We start from the raw sequence: 18532 nt of genomic DNA on the forward strand, positions 1-18532 counted from the left end.
TTACTTACTACTATTCCCATTAGCACCCTGCTGCTGTCGGCCACATGAGCAAAACACACTTTGCTGACGGAACCCCTGCAGCATCTTTTTGACATGTGGACTTAATTATTGCAACCAATTATCATCTGGAATCGGTTCCTTAATAGCAATACACCTTGTATAGGTCACTGCATACACACACACACACACACACACACACACACACACACACACACACACACACACACACACACACACACACACACACACACACACACACACACACACACACACATACTCTCTCTCTCTCTCTATCTCTGTCTCTTCCCTGTTGTGAAGCATTTCAGAGTCCTTCATCGCTTGACCATGAGCAAATGCCAACCATAGAAACAAACTAATTACTGACCACCGTTTCAAACAGCCAGCTTCTTCCTCATTTCAGATAAGCGTAGCAGCCTATGGTCACTGTCAGGCAGAAACCTTGTATCTCCAAGTTTCAAATGTGTATATTTTTTGGTAAATTAAATCCCTACTTCATCATACAAAAGTAAAACTTCATCAATGCAGAAAAGTAGTGAAAATAGCAGATCTCCAAGTGCACAACACCTTGCGATGCGAGGCGTTGTGTGCTTGTAGATCGGCTATTTTCACTATTAGGTTTTGGACATACAAGGTTTCCACCCTGACAACAACGCTATGTTGTGCACTGTGCAGGCTGCCGGGTGACTCAGAGACACCCACTAACTTCATCATCATCATCCTCTCTGTCATGCAGATAATTCTTGAATTTGACCTTTGCTAATGGTAATAAGGGCACCCACACATTTAGTCTCAATGAAATGAACTGGCTGTCAACAAAGCAGCGTGAATTATAATAGTTATCTAAAGGGACTCTTCATGGGACAACCCCCTCTCCCTCTCTTTTCTCTCTCAGTAGATAGCCTACAGTAGATAGATACTTATGATGGACATGTGGTCCTTTGCAGTGGTCCTCTGCCCTCGATCTACGTAACGATTATATAATCATCACGCAGTCTCTCTTTTAATCCCAGCTACTAATTGAACCTGAGTCCCATGGGGCCCCTAGTGGCATGACTAGGGTCTCAGAGCACAGGTTGGTTCTACAGACTCCAACTTTCGCCCACGAATAACCCAGATCTTTGCCTACATTCTTAGCTACTTCCCCTGCCGTTTGTACAAAACACATTCTTTCAGTAGAACCGCATGATCCAACCAATATGCCCATAAAAGGGGAGATACAGAGATCTCCATGTATGGGCACATATGCGTTTTACAACACACTGACATGCATGGACTAAAGCTGGTTGCACACTGCTGCGTTTTTCGTTGAGAAATGCGTTTTTCGTTGCGAAATGCGTTTTTCAGGGCAAGGAGAGAGAGACCGAGTGGTGCGCGAAACGGGCAGCAGTGTGCAAACGTGACTAACATAACGTGAGGTTGATTTTTTTATTTGCGCGCTCCAAAATTCACTCCGATATTCGGTCCGAAAAACGCAGCAGTGTGCAAAGACCTTTAGTCCTACTGATGCTGTCAGTGTTCTCCATATATGGGCATAAAAGGGATTGTATGTGTGATGTCAGACATCATAGGACTTTCACATAATGAGTATCCGAGTAAGCATGTCTGGGGTCTCACAGCACACGGTTGGTTCTACAGACTCAAACTTTTGCTCACGGATAGCTCAGATTTTTGCCTACCGGTATGTTCTTAGCCGCTTCCCCTGCCGTTACTGTACTTGCACAATGTACAGTTGTATGAAACAACCAAAACTTTACTCCGCTGTTACTACTGCTGTAGAGACACTTCGCATCATTCTGTTTTGCCTACCTCACACACTTTGCATTTGCTACTAGCTGGATGCATACTGACCAGTGGTTCTCAACCAATAATTTGATGACTGGATCATCAGCCAAACTTCCCATGCAAAATAGCTCCATAACTGATATTTCCAATTAATGAATCCATTTTCAAATCTTATATTACCATCTGCTGTTAGTCATGCTCATTTCAGCACGGCTGGCGAGCCTATTTCAACCAATTGCTGGGTCAGAACGACCTGAAAATATAATATCAACTGACTTGACTTGAGAGAAGTGTGGGCACTCTGTACCCCTGCGTTCCCCCCCCCCCCCCCCCCCACTACATCCCTGCTTATAGTAAACACAATTGACAGTGATACAAAATCTCCAAGCCAAGTAAATGACTTTATCTGCCCAAATCTCCAAAACATGGCTCCCTGCCTAGAGTATGATTGAAAGTTAATTTCTCTTTCGAGCAAATATTTGTCACAAGCTTTTACACTGAATAAGCCATCATATTGATTAATCAGAATGTCAGCCAGATGAAAAGTAGAACATTTGACAAGCTTTAGGTGACCGCTGGTGAAAAATATTAAATCAGTAGGCCTATAGGACAGGGGTGTCCAAAGTGCGGCCCGGGGGCCAAATACGGCCCGAGGACACATTTTATACGGTCCGCAGCTTCATTCCTAAATTGTAATCTAAACGGCCCACCAGCACCGTCAAGCAAGAATATTTTCCTAGAGTATAATTTCTCAGGATTCCTTGTTCCCTTTTATCTCATTCTGAAAGGGTCAAAGAAAGGTTATTTTTTTACCTTGTTATTAGTAATTAGAGGGCAACTAAATGCCCTCTAATTGTGAACTATACGCCCGTTCAACCCTTGTCGCTCCAGTCTCTCTACACCAGGCCTGGAATTTCGTCATTTTAGGGGCAAGGCCACTTGGCCTTTGGTGTTGTCCATTTTTTAGGGCACAAAGGCCAAATGCCAGGGCAGGAAGGCCATCAAATAAAACAAGATTTTAGTCCATTGAAATAATTAATTTAAGTGTTAAGGATAAATTCATTGGTATTTACAATCTGATCCATGCTCATCCCTGCACAAATCAAAGATACTGCATTGGTTTAAAAAAGGGGACTCAACAAAAGACACTGATGTCTACATGCCAAGAAAGAGACACTGGTGTCTACTGTCTACATATTGACCAGAAAGAGACACTGGTGTCTACTGTCTACATATTGACCAGAAAGAGACACTGGTGTCTGTCTACATATTGACCAGAAAGAGACACTGGTGTCTACTGTCTACATATTGAAAAGACAGAGACAGAGGAGAAAGTGGTACAGTCAGCTGAGGGCATGAAAGGACCACTTCACCTCTGGGACAACCAGATCTTTGTAGCCTGATATTGCATCATCTGATGCATCATATGATGCAAAATGAATCATATGACCAGTTGTAGCATGCTGAAATACTAAAATATCTAAAAACACAGATTGAACACAAAGAAAACTCAGGATTGTGTTGATCGTGTCCCAAACAACAATACAATAAGATCTGGTTGTCCCAGAGGTAAAGTGGTCCTTTAAGGCCACTGTGGCCTCAGGGCATGACATTTTTTGGAGGGGCACAAGGCCAAACTGAGGGGCAACGACGGCCATGGCCTTCATGGCCTCCATGAAATTCCTGCCCTGCTCTACACACACTCTCTATAATCTATAATCCGTTGTATACATACAACAGATCTTCGCAAGACACAATCTTGTAGATCGGATATAGTGACCTTGTCATACTACGAAGCATACATTGGGCTCAATTTACTCACATGTTTCCCTAATGCTGTAGCTGCCTGTGTAGCCTGTTTTGTCCTTGTCTATCTGAATACCTGACCGTGTCTATCTATGATTTTAAAGTGGTAGGCTACAGAAGGCTAGGCTACAAGACTCCTGCAGCCACATATTGTGTGGCCCCTCCCCTTGCACGTTGCAAGGGGGCAACATGCCAGTGTAAGAAAGTAACAAAGTACTTTTACCCAACTAATGTAGGCCTACTTAATGCTTCACTATGTAACTTTATTTTAGTTCAAATCCGGGGTAGAAGAGGAAAGTTATAGTGCAGCTTTAAGTAAATGTTTGAGGTACTTTTGCTTCTTAAGTATTTCCATTTTTTAAACTCCACTCACCTCAGAGGAAATATTTTAGTTTTTATTCTACAATTAGTCTTTTTGGCAGCGCGTTACTAGTCACTTTGCATTAACTAAGACTCATGGAGGACTATTTAATGGAGGAGTATTTCTACTTTGTGGTAGTGCAATCTTTCTTTTAGTAGTCTACTTCTTTCACCACTGAACGTGCTGGGAAACTGTTCTGTGGTTCAAGACAAGCAGCCTATCCCATATGGGGTTTGGATCCGTGAAATGCAAATGAGTCTTGTAATGGTATTTCTGTCTACATGCAAAATACCTGCTTTAGCTACTAGACTTTTATTTCACGACAATGCGCTAATATGATTTATACGGGATTTTGACAAATTAGAGATATTATATAGTGTTTTTTAATTATTCATCTATTATCCTTGCCCGCCCGGAACGGCCAATGTTTTCGCTCCTCCTCTGTCCGTCACAGTAAACAGCTAATCTCAGGCACCAGAAACTTAGTATGCACATTCCTGGGAGGATAAGGACCAACCCAAATGTCTCACATCGGGTTGATATTACTCCTACAGATGCTGTCCAAACCCACGCAAATCAGTACACATTATCTATCATCTGATCAAGATGTTTCTATTAGATTCCATTCTGATTGGCTATGATTGTCTTCCAAATTTTGTGGGAGTGGCCCATTTGCAGAAAATGCCACAAATCATGAAAGCAGGGACTGACTTCCATGAAACTGGCCGCATAGTGGTGCTATAACAAGCCGATTCATGTTTTGGCTTAACTTGGATCATTACATAACTCCCCAAATAGACTCCCCATTTCCACGCTTTCCAAGCTTTTCCACCATTTCGCATTTTCTTTCACCCAAAATGTCCAAATTTCACCCAAATTGGTACAACATATCTCTGTAGTCATGTGATTTTGATGATTTTTCAGATTCCATTACAACTGACTACACTTGGCTCTCAAAGTTTGCGGGAGCGGCCCGTTTTGCACAAAATGGAAAAACCGATGTTGACGCTGAATGGCACTGTTTGCTAGCCTATGGGTCACCAATTATTTCTGCGGTTACCTGGACGTCACCTGAGGCTGACACGTCGATGACATAACCAGGTTTCAGCCTCCAGGAAGTAACTCCAAATACATCATTGCACATAACAACCAACTTCTAATGAAGTACTGCAACCTCATAGATACATGAAAATCAGAAAAAGTACAAAAAGATGCCACTTTAAAGTCTTCTTTCAATTAGCATGAAATGCGCTTTTGTAAATTATGGTTTGATTATTTTTTTAATTCATGATAAAGTAGGGTATTCTTCTCAGGCTTATGCTGTCTCTACTAAGTGAAGACCCACCCTCGCTGCCCTTCCAGCCAATAATCCTTTTCCGGTTGCTTTTCAGGACCTGAAATTCCAAGACTGTGGATTTGGATTCACAGAAAAAGTGGCTTCAACATGGCATGGGTCCGTAGAACAATGGCTGACGTCACCATTCCCTTCGTCCCATATTCGCTATTTAGTATGAAAACTTGCAACTTGCTGTCTGTCACACCTCATGCTCTTCTGACATCACATTGATGTTGCAAATGAATGTCCAAGACAGAATTCATTTGCACTGACCTGTTCTGAGATCACAATGATGACTTGACCAGCTCAGCAGAAGGATATAGCTGACCTGTTCTGACATCACAATGATGACTAGACAAGCTCAGCGTTCTCAACGGGCCCGAAAATGAAGGCCTGGCCCTAAATGGGCCCTAACTGGGCCAGCCTGAGGCCCCGTCTGGCCTTACTAATTAGCATACTTTTTACGCCCTATACCTGTCCCAAAAACGTCAATATTAACAGTTTATGGGCATTCCCAGATGATGCCCTGTTAGCACAACCACACTAATACAATCCCAACAATGCCAAAGCGCCAGCGCTTGCCCATCAGTCTGCTGTCACCCAGGCGAATGCGTGCACACGCCCAAGTGCACATGCCCATGTGTGCGACCTCGCCCTTACAATTTACAATTTAGGCATTTGGCAGACGCTCTTCCAGAGCAATTTACAATAAGCAAGGAATAGATCAATACATCAAAATCAATACAAGGTAATACAACAATACATCAACATGAATACATCGAATGACGAATGTATAGAAATAGTAATCTAAGAAAAAAGGTAGGTAGACAATGGATTAATTGGAGAGGCTTAAGTGCACATGCCGAGAGGCCCGTGAGGAGAGAGTTACAGTAGTCAAGTTTTGATATGACTGATGCCTGGATGAGGAGCTGTAGCCTGGGGCCAGCCTATATACGAATGCAGCTAACTAACTGCAGTATCTATCTATTCCCTCCTTGTTTTAACATGGCTGGGATGTCTAGCTCAGCTAGGCTAGAGGAGCTGGGCTGACTCCTGGAGGAAGGGTCTGATCCTAGATGTTATAGAGTGTGAACCTGCATCAGGTCACTGATGCAATGTGTGCCTTGAATGAGAGCTGGCTGTCTGGTGGTCTAGGACTAGCCTGGCTTGGTCAGACTATATAATACTAATGCAGCTAACTAACTGCAGTATACCTTGTTTTAACATGGGTGGATTGTTTAGCTGTGCTAGGCTAGTCCAGGACCACATCAAGTTCTTAGCAGTTGGAACTGAAGTCACCAAAAGGTGTTGTTTATGGAAATAGTGAGATCCTGCATGGGGCAGGACTTATAGCTGGGAAAAAGAGAACCTCCGTCTTGTCTGCATGGGTTCAGCTTGAGGTGGTGGGCTGTCATCCACTGTGAGATGTCATGTCAGCCAGACATCCGACAATGCACTCTTCCACCTGGGTGGCAGAGGAGGTGAAGGATAAAAACAGTTGAATGTCATCATGAGTGTCATCAGCACAACAGTGATAGATTGTGAGAGATGACCGCATTTAGTGTACAGGGAGAAAAGGAACGGGCCCAGTACAGATCCCTGGGGGACTCCGGTTGGGAGGGTGCATGTGGTGCAATCCAAATATTTTCCTTGTAATTGATTCATTGATTGGTTGGTTGGTTGATTTGTTGTTTGTTTGTTTGTTTATTTATTTCAGACAAAGACTGCATGGTAGCATATACAAATTGTTGGGTTGGGGTATTGGGATATAATATTTTCTACCATAAAAAGTCAAGTAGCCTTTGATTGATTGATTGAATACTTTATTAACAGTTCGCATAAGAAGAGCACAAGCAACAGTTCAGATACAAGGTCTACTAATAGGATTTCAACCCCAAAAAGCACTAGTCTATGGCCACTATGGCTATGGCCTGATCAACAAGTGATTTCTCATGACCTTTTAGAATGTTTTTGTAATTCAACTCCGTGATTTAAGAGAAGAGTAGCATTTTAATGAAGGGCCGCCAAGCTGCGCCCCTATAAAAGCTGCCGCCTCACAGCGCGCGTCGTTATTTCACTTTGGTTTGAGCTTCACTTCACCATGTCGGTTCCAATGAGCGCCCAACTGTTTCTCTTTGTCATCTCCCTGTCATCCCGCGCAGGATTCGCTCGCTATATCGAGGTAAAGAGCATAGGCTACTTATACTACACATCAAAATAGGCCTTTACGAATATCTACTTTACTTTAGTTTTAACTTTTGTTCAGCGCACAACCATAACAGCATTTTATAGTGAGGCGAGACTTCATCAATGTCTTTATTTTTCTGTTCTCTTCACCATCTATCGTTTGCGCAGGAGGAAGACGCTTCGGATGGATTACTGTCTCTGTCTCTTCTCAATCTGGACCAGAAGAGAGAAGCGGATAGTTTTATTTTTCGCCGACCCCTGAGTAAGTGCAGCTGTAAACACTTGTAACAATGGTTTTATTCAGTAGGCTTATAGTCATTATTATGATTAACGCTGTTTACCAGCTTATTGGTGTTTTATTTGGTGAATAAACTGAATAGAGGCTTTGTATATTGCTGTCTGTGACCGTGGTTCACAGACAGCTTAATTTAAATAGCTCAATGTAGTATTTTTCTTCTGTTGCATTTTTGTGTTTCTTTATTGCACTGCTGGTCCCCTTGTAAACATGTATTATTTCGTATGTTTTTTTCTTATTGAACTTTTAATGTATGCTATTTTTAATTACCTCTTTATTGGCACAGATCACTGCCAATATTAATTCCTAATGGTAGGCTATACTTTGCCTTTTTTTAGCCAATAACTTTTCCATTAAGGAAAGGATTCCATAAGCCTGCATATAGATTCTTCTTTTTCTTGCACAATAACTTGTTTTCTTGTATTGATTGATTGATTGATTGAAGACTTTATTAGAAGTTTGCATAGGAAAAGGTACAGTTTCATGACGGTACAGTTCACTGGTACAAGGTCTACTAAAAGGAGATCCATGAAAAGACTAAGCTTATTTCCACTGGAAACCATTGAAGTATCTCATATAACATTGAATGACAGACAAATAGAACACAGTACTATGCAGTAGATATGTAAAGAAAATAAAAAAAAAAGACAGTAAGTCTAAAACAAACAGTATATACAAAGAAGGGGCAGGGGAGGGTAGGGTTGGGCTAGGTTCATTTTTTACCAGTTGCGAACGGCTGCTGCCTGTAAGTGGTTTTTCAGGGCAATTTTAAAGGATGCTCCTTTATGGCCTTCGGTAAGGCTTTCCACATTTTGGTGGTATAGCAGAAAAAAAAGTTTGACCCTTTGTTGGTTTTGACTCTGGGTTGAAAGTGATCTGTGGCGCTGCCTCTGGTGTTGTAATTATGGACATCCTTAATGTTTATAAAGTATTTTGAAAGGTACTTGGGTATCATAGTGGTGTAGTGTATCTTGTACACCAGGCCCATTGCAAGTTGCTGTACTCTGTCATCTACTCTGAGCCACCCCACTCTTAACTGGTGAGTAGCGGTGAGGTGAGTCTGATAGGGAAGGATAAGCAGACCTATTCTATTCTATATTAGGCCTACAACATGCTATATTATTATTATTATTATTTTATTGCAGCCACCTGTAAGTGCTCTTTTAGAGTCAACTAAACAGTGACAGTCTAAAACTAAGCAGTCAAACATGCATTCACATTAATCCATTCACCCAGACACCCACCCATCTGTGAACAAGTCGGATTGTTTCATGTGAATGTCATTAATATTTTGAACAAATTGTGTGTGTGTGTGTGTGTGCGCGCGCGCGTGCGTGCGTGCGTGTGTATCTTTTCAGGATGCTTGGACATGGTGGCCTCGGAGGGCAAGTTCACATTCGTGGCCTCTCGACCCCAGCAAGCCTGTGCTGCCTTCATCATCGCTGAACCCAGTGAGGTCATTAACCTGGAGCTGTCTGATGTCAACATCGACTGCGATGCCGGAGACTTCATCAAGGCAGGTCCACCCAGGGGCGTCACAAGGGGGGGAAAAGTGGGACTGAGTTACTAGGGACCAAGGTGGGGGGGGCCTTAATTATTCTATACTTTAGCTATTGAAAAATAGCAGATATACAAGTTCAAGAGCTGCGAGCTTGTAGATCTGCTATTTTTGAAAAGTTGTGAAAATGTGTGCAAATCTTTGAATATATGTATTTTTTTAAGCGAACATTTGTAAGAAATGGGGGTCCATGGCCAAATACATTCATCATTTTGGGGGTCCTTCACATGAAAAAGTTTGAGCACCACTGACATAGAAACATTTTTTTACAAAAAACCTTCAAATACTTTTTTTCAAAAATAGCAGATCTACAAGCTCGCAGCGTGGCACTCTGTGCCGCGCTGTGAGCTTGTATATCTGCTATTTTTCAATAGTTAAAGCACAAAATAACGTAGTGAATCCTTGTACCCAGGGCCCAGAATTTGGTGCGACACCCCTGGGTCCACCTCCCCACAAACAATGCTGATCTTATTATGAGAAGTAGACACGGTGATGTTAAAACTGTGGTTCTCAATCTGTTTAATTTAGTGGTTTTCAACCCTTTTCATATCAACTAAGGACCAATATTTATTTCGGCATTTGAGCCACGGGCCACCTTTTGATGAGACTTAGCCTCTCCAAAATTCGCCTCTCCAAAATTTAGAATATTTTGTTATGGTTGGTTTGCGAACCTTTGTTCACGATTCCATGCTGTATTGATGCAGTGACTTTTAGCCCAAGGAATGTTTTTTGTGCAAAACAAATGCTTGCAATGGATTCAGCATCATGACAAACCCCTAGTCAGACCCCTCACATCCTACTTAAATACTTAAATACATTTTCCTCCTGTATAGAAAGTCGATGGGAGCCCAACTTCATTTGGCCGCTGTGGCGACCCCGAAGGTTGCAAACTCGGGCGCCATAGCTAAATCATTAGAGCATGCCCTGGGCTACATCTGTGCAAAATTTGGCACTTTTAGACTGATTAGCGCGAAATTACCATTCTATCTCCCTAAGGCCCCCAACTATCGGTGGCAGAGCTGCTGTGACAGGAGCTGAAGGGAGAAGATTGGGGACACAAGACTTTGTAATTCTCACTGGGCTTGGTGGCTCTCCTGTGGTGGAGTCCTGCCAAGTTCTGATGTGGACTCTCCTGGGAAGAAGGTGTCCTGGTGTAGCCTAAGCTTTCAGCACACGCTCCTTTGAAACACAGTGCAATGTTTCACTTTCCGTAGAAGGTTATGCTCATGATCGGTTGCTTGAGTTATATAATGTTTATACGGTATATGATTTCTTTACAGTTAACTTACCTGTGAGAACCTACAAAACCCACTGTGAAGTTAACATTCAGGCTACATGTGTTTAGGCTCAAGCGAGCCTCTTATTATACGCAGACTGGCACTTTATTCTTCTTCTCAAGTTTATTCAGGGTATAATTGTATTGTGTGTATTACGTGTGCATGTTTGTGTGAAAGGCATAAAAAGGAAAAGACGTCCTTTGTGTGTTTGGATTATTTATTGTAGGGAATAATCGCAGAGTAGTAAACCCTCTTTCCATCGAGCCCTTTTATGTAGGGATTTCAAAGGCAATTAATAGCCCTGTTTGGTAAAAATACATACATATATTGAATAAATGTCATTAACTACTTATCCCTATTTTATACTGCATCACACAGCGAAATGAGCTAATCTACAAGATCACAACATGTCACATTGAGACATTGTGAGCTTGTAGATCGGCTATCGCCAAAAACAAAAATGTATGTAATTACTGCCTGCCATGCCCACAATTTGGACAGCAAGTAGGATATACATTAGCCCAGTAAACCTTTCAATGAAGGGATGGTTGATTTTTGATGTGGATCGTCGCTTTGCATAGTTGACATTTTAGACGTGCTGTGATGATCCTAACAAATGCTTTGTGTCTAGAGAAATTTACATCACCCCAATTGCAACCAGACATGTCCAATCGTCTGGGAAATAACGTTTGCACCATTGAGAAATGGAATTAAGATTGAGGTAGTCGTCAGCTTCTCTCAGTTGCATGCATCATCAACACTGACAGCCTTTGCTTGGACACAGTTGAGAATAAATCCACTCAAACGCAGGTTATCTGCCTTTTTATATAGTCTAAGCATGATTCTGAGGATGTCTTTTTACAATTATGTTTTGGCATTTCTGGTTTATTTGCCGGTGGAGCTTTTCATAGTAACTTGCGACCTGACGGTCGCAATTATTATTAATAATACTGTAGAATCATGGTTTGACTTTGAACGTTGCGTGTTCTCTTCCTGTAGATGTTTGACGGCTGGGTCTTGAAGGGAGAGAAGTTTCCCAGCAGCCAGGACCACCCACTGCTTCCACACCAGCGCTTCACAGACTACTGCTCCTCCACTGCGTCGGGACGAGCCTGTCGCTCCTCTCAGAACGTGGCCATGGTTTTCTTCCGGATCCGTAGCCCTGACAGCGGGTTTACCCTCACTGTCAAAAAGCTGCATAACCCTTTCCGTGAGTCTCTGCGCACTTCACACCACAGCTGATGGCTAAGGGCCGATACATACTCCACTTTTAGAGCCGAGTTTATCCCATTTAGAACGGGTACACATTATTGTGTATCATTATTTTATGCTTTATGCTTTGCGTCAAAGAAAAGGTCCTTTTCACTTAAATGGAGCTCAGTTAGTCTGTTCTTGAGAGACTACTATGTCAGTGGTTCTCAAACCTTTTCATGTGAAGGACCCCCAAAATTATATTTATTTGGCCACGGACACCCATCTCAAAATATTTCGTTCCAGGGACCACCCAGAAGCAAAATTTTAGTTACAAACGCTCGCTTTGAAAATACATATATTAAAAGATTTGCACCATTTCAGCATCAGAAATGGTTTTCAGTACCCAGCACCTCCCTGTGGTGTAATTTGATGAAATAAGTCTTTCTGTGTGTGTGTGTGTGTGTGTGTGTGTGTGTGTGTGTGTGTGTGTGTTTGTGTGTGTTTGTGTGTGTGTGTGTGTGTGTGTGTGTGTGTGTGTGTGTGTGTGTGTGTGTGTGTGTGTGTGTGTGTGTGTGTGCGTGTGTGTGTGCGTACATGTGTGTGTGTGTAGCCTGTAACATCATGTCTCAGAGTCCAGAGGGCAGCTTTACCATGCTGTTGAAACACCAGCACAGGAACTGCAGCTTCTCGGTCATATACCCTGTGGAGTTCCAGCTGACAGAGCTCAGCCTGGGTGAGGCCAAGAGCAACGAGCTCAAACCACAGGTCAGACATACAGTCCACCACCTCTCCTTCTCGCTCACGCTTTCACACACACGCACGCACGCACGCACGCACGCACGCACGCACGCACGCACGCACGCACGCACGCACGCACGCACGCACGCACGCACGCACGCACGCACGCACGCACGCAGGTGCGTCTAATAAGACTTGCTGCAGACTGCTTGCTTTTGCAACTCAAGCCAGACAACACGACTTGGATTTGTATAATCCTACACAGTAAAATCCTGTGTGTTAATTGAACTTGTGAAGTGTAAAAAAATCACACCTAGTGTGAAGTGAGCGGTGCTATTTATGAGTTAATTTTATCAAGCATCCCGCTGGCCAATGACAGCTCGTCCTGTGAAGTTTAGCCAATGGGACCCTGGGCGTACAACAAACTTTGCGACGTCTGTGCCAAGATGTAGGCCATATCTAGGCCAGATGTATAGGCCACGCTTCACATTTTTTGGGGACTGGAGATTTTTTGGTAACTGGACAAAGCCAGAATGATTTCTGTGGTTTCTGTGGTGGAAAGGTCCTTTACGCAGGGGCATCAATATTTGTCATTGCAAAATTGAACTTCTACTTTTTTAAGATAGCCAAACCATCCTCTTAGTTCTAATTACTGTATTCCTTGGTTACACGACGCCTTGGTCAGACACACACTAAACTTGCTGTGTAGATGAAGAAAAAGGAAAACAAAATTAGCGATTGGTTAAGTTTAATAGAAAGATTAGAAAGAATCATTATCTTTTAAATCAATTACATTATTTTTAATTGACTCATAAATCCCTCCTATAATTTAGGAGATAGTTTGGTATTAGATGTCAGCCATAATAGGCTGGACGAACAAAGAAAACAAGTTTGTCCAAAAATCACGCAAATCGGTACACATTAGCTCAGGAGTCATTGTGATTCCAAAGTTTGCGGGCCCTGGGTAGGCAACAGAGCCGAACGGAGCAGAGAACTGTGGGTCTGAGAAAGAGGCAGAAATTTGGTGTGGTTGTTCGAGAGTTTGTATGCATCGGCTTCGGTCATGGATTGGCGGAGCTTCATATCGTGTTTGCGCCGCTAAGCCAGTATACAAATCCCTGATTGGCTAACCTGACCTGTCGGCTTAACTGATTGGCTGAGCTTTGCATAACATAACATGCCGCAAAGCAGTATAACTGGAATGACTTGCATCGTTCTCGATATGCATGGCCCCAAATAGGCCGGTGCCCTAGTAATAATAATTAGAAATAATAATTTCATTCCACAAGGGAAATTCCATTTTTAGATTCACCCTAAGCTGAGTGCTTACAGTAAGTGTCTCTTGCTCAGGGACACCTCGACACATTGCTGGAGCTGGGAATCAAACCTTCTGCTTCCCAGGCAAGCCGATACAAGTCAGGAGCGATGTGAGCTGGGATGCCCCACCCAGCAATGCAATACCCATTGTACACCAGTGGTTCTCAACCTTTTCAGGCCCGCAAAACCCAAAATAATCATACTTTAACTGGGGACCCCCCACCCTGACGAGCACTAAGAGTTGAGGCATTACATTTTGTATAACACAGTTCTATTGTGAAAATTGCAGATCTACATGCTCGCAACGCGAGGCACTGCGAGCATGTAGATCAGCTATTTTCACAATTTCTGTCTCTAATATTTGACAATTTGGACAATGTTTAATTTGTCATTTTAGAGCAGTGGTTCTCAACCTGTGGTTCGGGACCCCCAGGGGGGTCCTAAAATTATTTTGGGGGGTCCCCAGATGATTAACTTAATGTGCAATGTTGTTTTCTCTCTCAACAGTAAACAAACCAACTTAAAGTTTAAGTGTATATAGAGGGTATCTGCACATTTATAAAGTGACAATTTAATAACTTTTTTAATGCAGTACCTCTAAAATGACAAATTAAACATTGTCCAAATTGTCAAATATTAGAGGCAGAAATTGTGAAAATAGCTGATCTACATGCTCACAACGCCTGGCGTTGTGAGCATGTAGATCTGCTAATTTCACAATAGAACTGTGTTATACAAAATGTAATGCCTCAACTCTAGTGCTCGTCAGGGTGGGGGTTCCCCAGTTAAAATATGATTATTTTGGGGGTCGCGGCCTGAAAAGGTTGAGAACCACTGTTTTAGAGGTATTAAAAAGTCCTTAAATTGTCACTTTAGAAATGTGCAGATACCCTCTATATACACTTAAACGTTATGTTGGTTTGTTTACTGTTGAGAGAGAAAACAACGTTGTACATTAAGTTAATCATTTAGGGGTCCCGAGACACAGGTTGAGAACCACTGTTGTACACCACGTCGTCGTACCCATTGTATTCGTCTGTCTGTTTGTGTCCCTTTTATGCCCAGCCGATACTATGTGTATATGGAGATCTTTTTGCCATCTTCTACAGAGGCATGTATGGTCAGGCTGCTCAGGATCAGGGGACTATGTGGAGCTGCTGGGAGGTAACGGGGTGGACACGTCTAAGATGTTCCCCGTGGCTGACTTTTGTTTCTCTCTCAGTACACTGGGTGAGTCTGCGGAGCTGCACTTTATTTATGTCTCATGTGTTTTTCATTTGCTTTGTTTTGGCAGAAATACATACTATGGCGACAGATTTATCAGGGTATTCAGGACATTCCTTTTTTATAATTACTGGCCTGTTTGCCTAGCCTACTGCTAAGTAACCTGTGCTCTGCTGTTCTGTTACATTATACTACACTAATGCCATACCATACCATACCATACTATACCATAGTCCATACCATACCATACCATAGTAGGGCTAAGCGATATATCCATTGAGATTGTGATATAAACCTAGGTATTGTCTGGGATTTGGGATATTTAATTATTTTTATACTGTATTGGATAAGTGTTATGTTTTCCTGGTAGATATGACAATTTTCAGAACTTAAAGGAGGACTTCACCACTTTTCAACCTATCTTCATATAATTGGTCCTCACTAAAAAATAGCTTTTTTTTTTTTCTCAGAGGAGGGTTGTGGGCAGGTCAGAAACCCATCGTCTTGTGACATCATCGATTGGGAATCCAAGCTAATAGAAACTGCAGGCTTTGTTAAAGTGGAAGCCATTGTTCTCGCGATAATACAAATCTAAATATTCTTTTCAAAAATATTGATTAATTCTTTTTTTGGAAAATGATGATGTCACAAGACGATGGAGAAAAAAATTGCACTATTTTATTATGAACATAATAAAATAGGTCCTCACTAATGAACAGTAGTGAGGACCTATTATATGAAGATAGGTTGAAAAGTGGTGAAGTCCTCCTTTAAGTATTTTTTTAAATATGAAAAAGAAGATTTATATTGATATATAATGAAAAATATTGTGAAATTAGATTATTTTCCATATCGCCGAGCCCTATACATACCATATATCATATTATGCCCCTTTATATCTATACTATAATACACTAATACCATGCCATGCCATGCTATAATACCATGCCAAGCTATATGCCCCTTACCTGAACCAGAATGACATGTGCGTAGACTCACGCTCTCAACCAGTGGAGGAGTTACAGTAAGCTCTTATAAAACTATAAAGAGAGACCACCTTGTACTTAGGTATTTGTGTATTTCCATTGTATATGATATGAATTATTATTCATTTGTAATATGCTATGCTATAATGTATTGTATATAGCTACAGTACCTATCTAGTATACACGTACCTACAGGGCTGCAATGGGATTAGTCTCTTGCATTTTAGCCCAGACCTGCCCACCACAACCGGTGCGAACCAAACATAGCGATGAGGCAGCGACACGTTGTGGGCTTGTATCAGATATTATATGTTTGGGTGGGACTCCTGGGCCACAGTAGCCTGTGATTGGGATCTGGGTCAGTGGGCCAATCATGTGATGTCTTTCTGCTCTGTGGGCCGGTGCTACAAAGGGATTGGCCCTCTCCACTTAGTGGCGGCCCAGCCCAAAAATTACTGTAAAAAAAAAAAAAAGAAGGTATACCTATGCCCGGTATATGCCAGATGCCCAGTATACCCCTGCGAACAGACTATAGCATGATTCTATGCTATCCTATGCTACACTATTAGTGATTGATTTGCACCTGTGGAGCTAGTCCAATGTCAACATTTTTGCGTGTGTGAGTATGTGTGAGGAACTTGACGAAGCAGGCTCCAGCCAGATGTGTTGGCTGTTTGCTGGATTGTTTTGGCTGTGATCCAAGCACCATTTCTTCCCCTCCATGTTGCTGTAGCCCAGATGAAGATTGGCTGTGATAACTCAGTGGTGAGGCTGGTGTCCAGTGGGAACTACATCAACCGTGTTTCCTTCCAGTACAGGATACTGGAGCGCAGCGAACTGCCCAAAGCAAGCGAAAACACTCTGGATGACTTCTGCACTGTGGAATGAGTTGGCATGCACGCACACGTGCATGCCAGCTTGTACGCACGCACACACATGCACACATGAACACAAACACAAGCTCTCATACATACAGTATACCCACTCACTCATACAAGCACGCACAGGGTAAACATTAATCCATCTCTGTATAAAGAAGAAAAAAAATGTTTGATTTATTTGACTATTTCCCTAAATAAATATATCATATTTTATGAAATATCTACTAATGTTACAATTTATCATAACATATTTATTTGAAGATTTCTATTTTTTTTAATCACATGGTCCTTGAAATGGAGGTTATCTGTCTTCTTTCCTTCCTGAAATGATGTAAAAATTTTTTTTTGGGAGAGCAGTCGAAAAACAAGCCATTATTGTATCAGTAGTTTGCATCAGCTGCTCTGTTCTTAAGGAAATGTAACATCTTTACATTCTCTTCCACTGAGAACAATGTATTTATGTTTTAGAAATAAATCTTACTTGCATGACATTGATGAAGCACTTTTGACTGTTCTTTTACTTGACATACTACACTGTAAAATCCAGAGTGTTCATTTAAATCTGAGAGTGTAAAAATCACTTTCACAATTAATATTTAAATTATAGTTATGTAATTAAAATGAGCTAGCTGCCATGCACCAGTCAGTTTTAGTTTAACTTTTCATCTAATGCAGTGAGGTCAACTGCCCTCCCACCATGTTAATCTTGCAGCTGCATTGCAAACAACTTGGCTTGTACAAAGTCAGGCTAATAGTTTTTCCCCTGTTTCCAATGGCTCCTGGCTTTAGTTAAATGACTAGTTTAGTAGTTTCTCTTCTTTGTGGTAGAGATGCAGGAGGCAGAGTAGAAAGGGTAATAGTGGGAATTACATGGGCCAATTTATTGTGGAACATCTTGCTTCCATTATGTAATACATTTCTGGTGTTAGATGGCACAAGGGACCCCCAAAAAATGTTCCCGGCAAAATCGGTGCGCGCAAAAGTGCAAACTTAATGTGCTCTTTTATTATCTTTGAGCACGTGCCCCTCCAGTGCTCTCTGCACAGCCCTGAGGTTAGCCACACAGGAGACCCAGGTTTGAATATCGGGTGTTAGGCCTACATAGATGAGATTGTGTTCCTTTTCACACCTCAGCAACACATAGCTGAGCCTGTGGTTTAATATTTACTGTTATGCTTGCTTTTATACTTCCTTGTGTGACAGCGTTGTGTGCCAAAACGAACAGATCTACTTCGTTATTTGAGCTTGTTTTGGGGTATTTTCTGTGACACGGCATAGTCAGGATTATGTGCCATCACAGGGTAGTCTCTTCCCCACAACTATATGTACCCTCACTATTTATTTTCTTTTGATTCACAATGTTTCACATGAGTTACAGTCCAGAACTGGGTGATTGATCGGTGCATGCATCGCTCCTAGTAGCATGCTATGTTTGTGTTTGTAGCATACACCTATCAGACGTCTCTTAGTAATGTTGAAGTGTTCTTTAATATGTTAGCTTTGAGTTGGTAAAGTTAAACACTCCAGCATTGAACCACAGGACAACCAGGACTTGAACATTTATGTAGA

General features: G+C 41.9%; 1 protein-coding gene across 1 annotated transcript; it reads left to right on the top strand.

Moving 5' to 3' along the window:
- Positions 1 to 7407: 7407 nt before the first annotated feature.
- Positions 7408 to 16970, top strand: crhbp (corticotropin releasing hormone binding protein; the record flags this gene model as incomplete). The annotated part of the gene is made up of 7 exons (XM_080738160.1): positions 7408 to 7488; positions 7662 to 7755; positions 9147 to 9304; positions 11623 to 11833; positions 12428 to 12582; positions 14982 to 15102; positions 16816 to 16970. 7 exons carry the CDS (start codon positions 7408 to 7410, stop codon positions 16968 to 16970), a joined length of 975 nt encoding a protein of 324 aa, XP_080594286.1.
- Positions 16971 to 18532: the final 1562 nt, after the last annotated feature.

Source organism: Nannobrachium achirus (assembly GCF_963921795.1).
Source record: "Nannobrachium achirus genome assembly, chromosome: 12".
In the NCBI taxonomy this organism is placed as follows: domain Eukaryota; kingdom Metazoa; phylum Chordata; class Actinopteri; order Myctophiformes; family Myctophidae; genus Nannobrachium; species Nannobrachium achirus.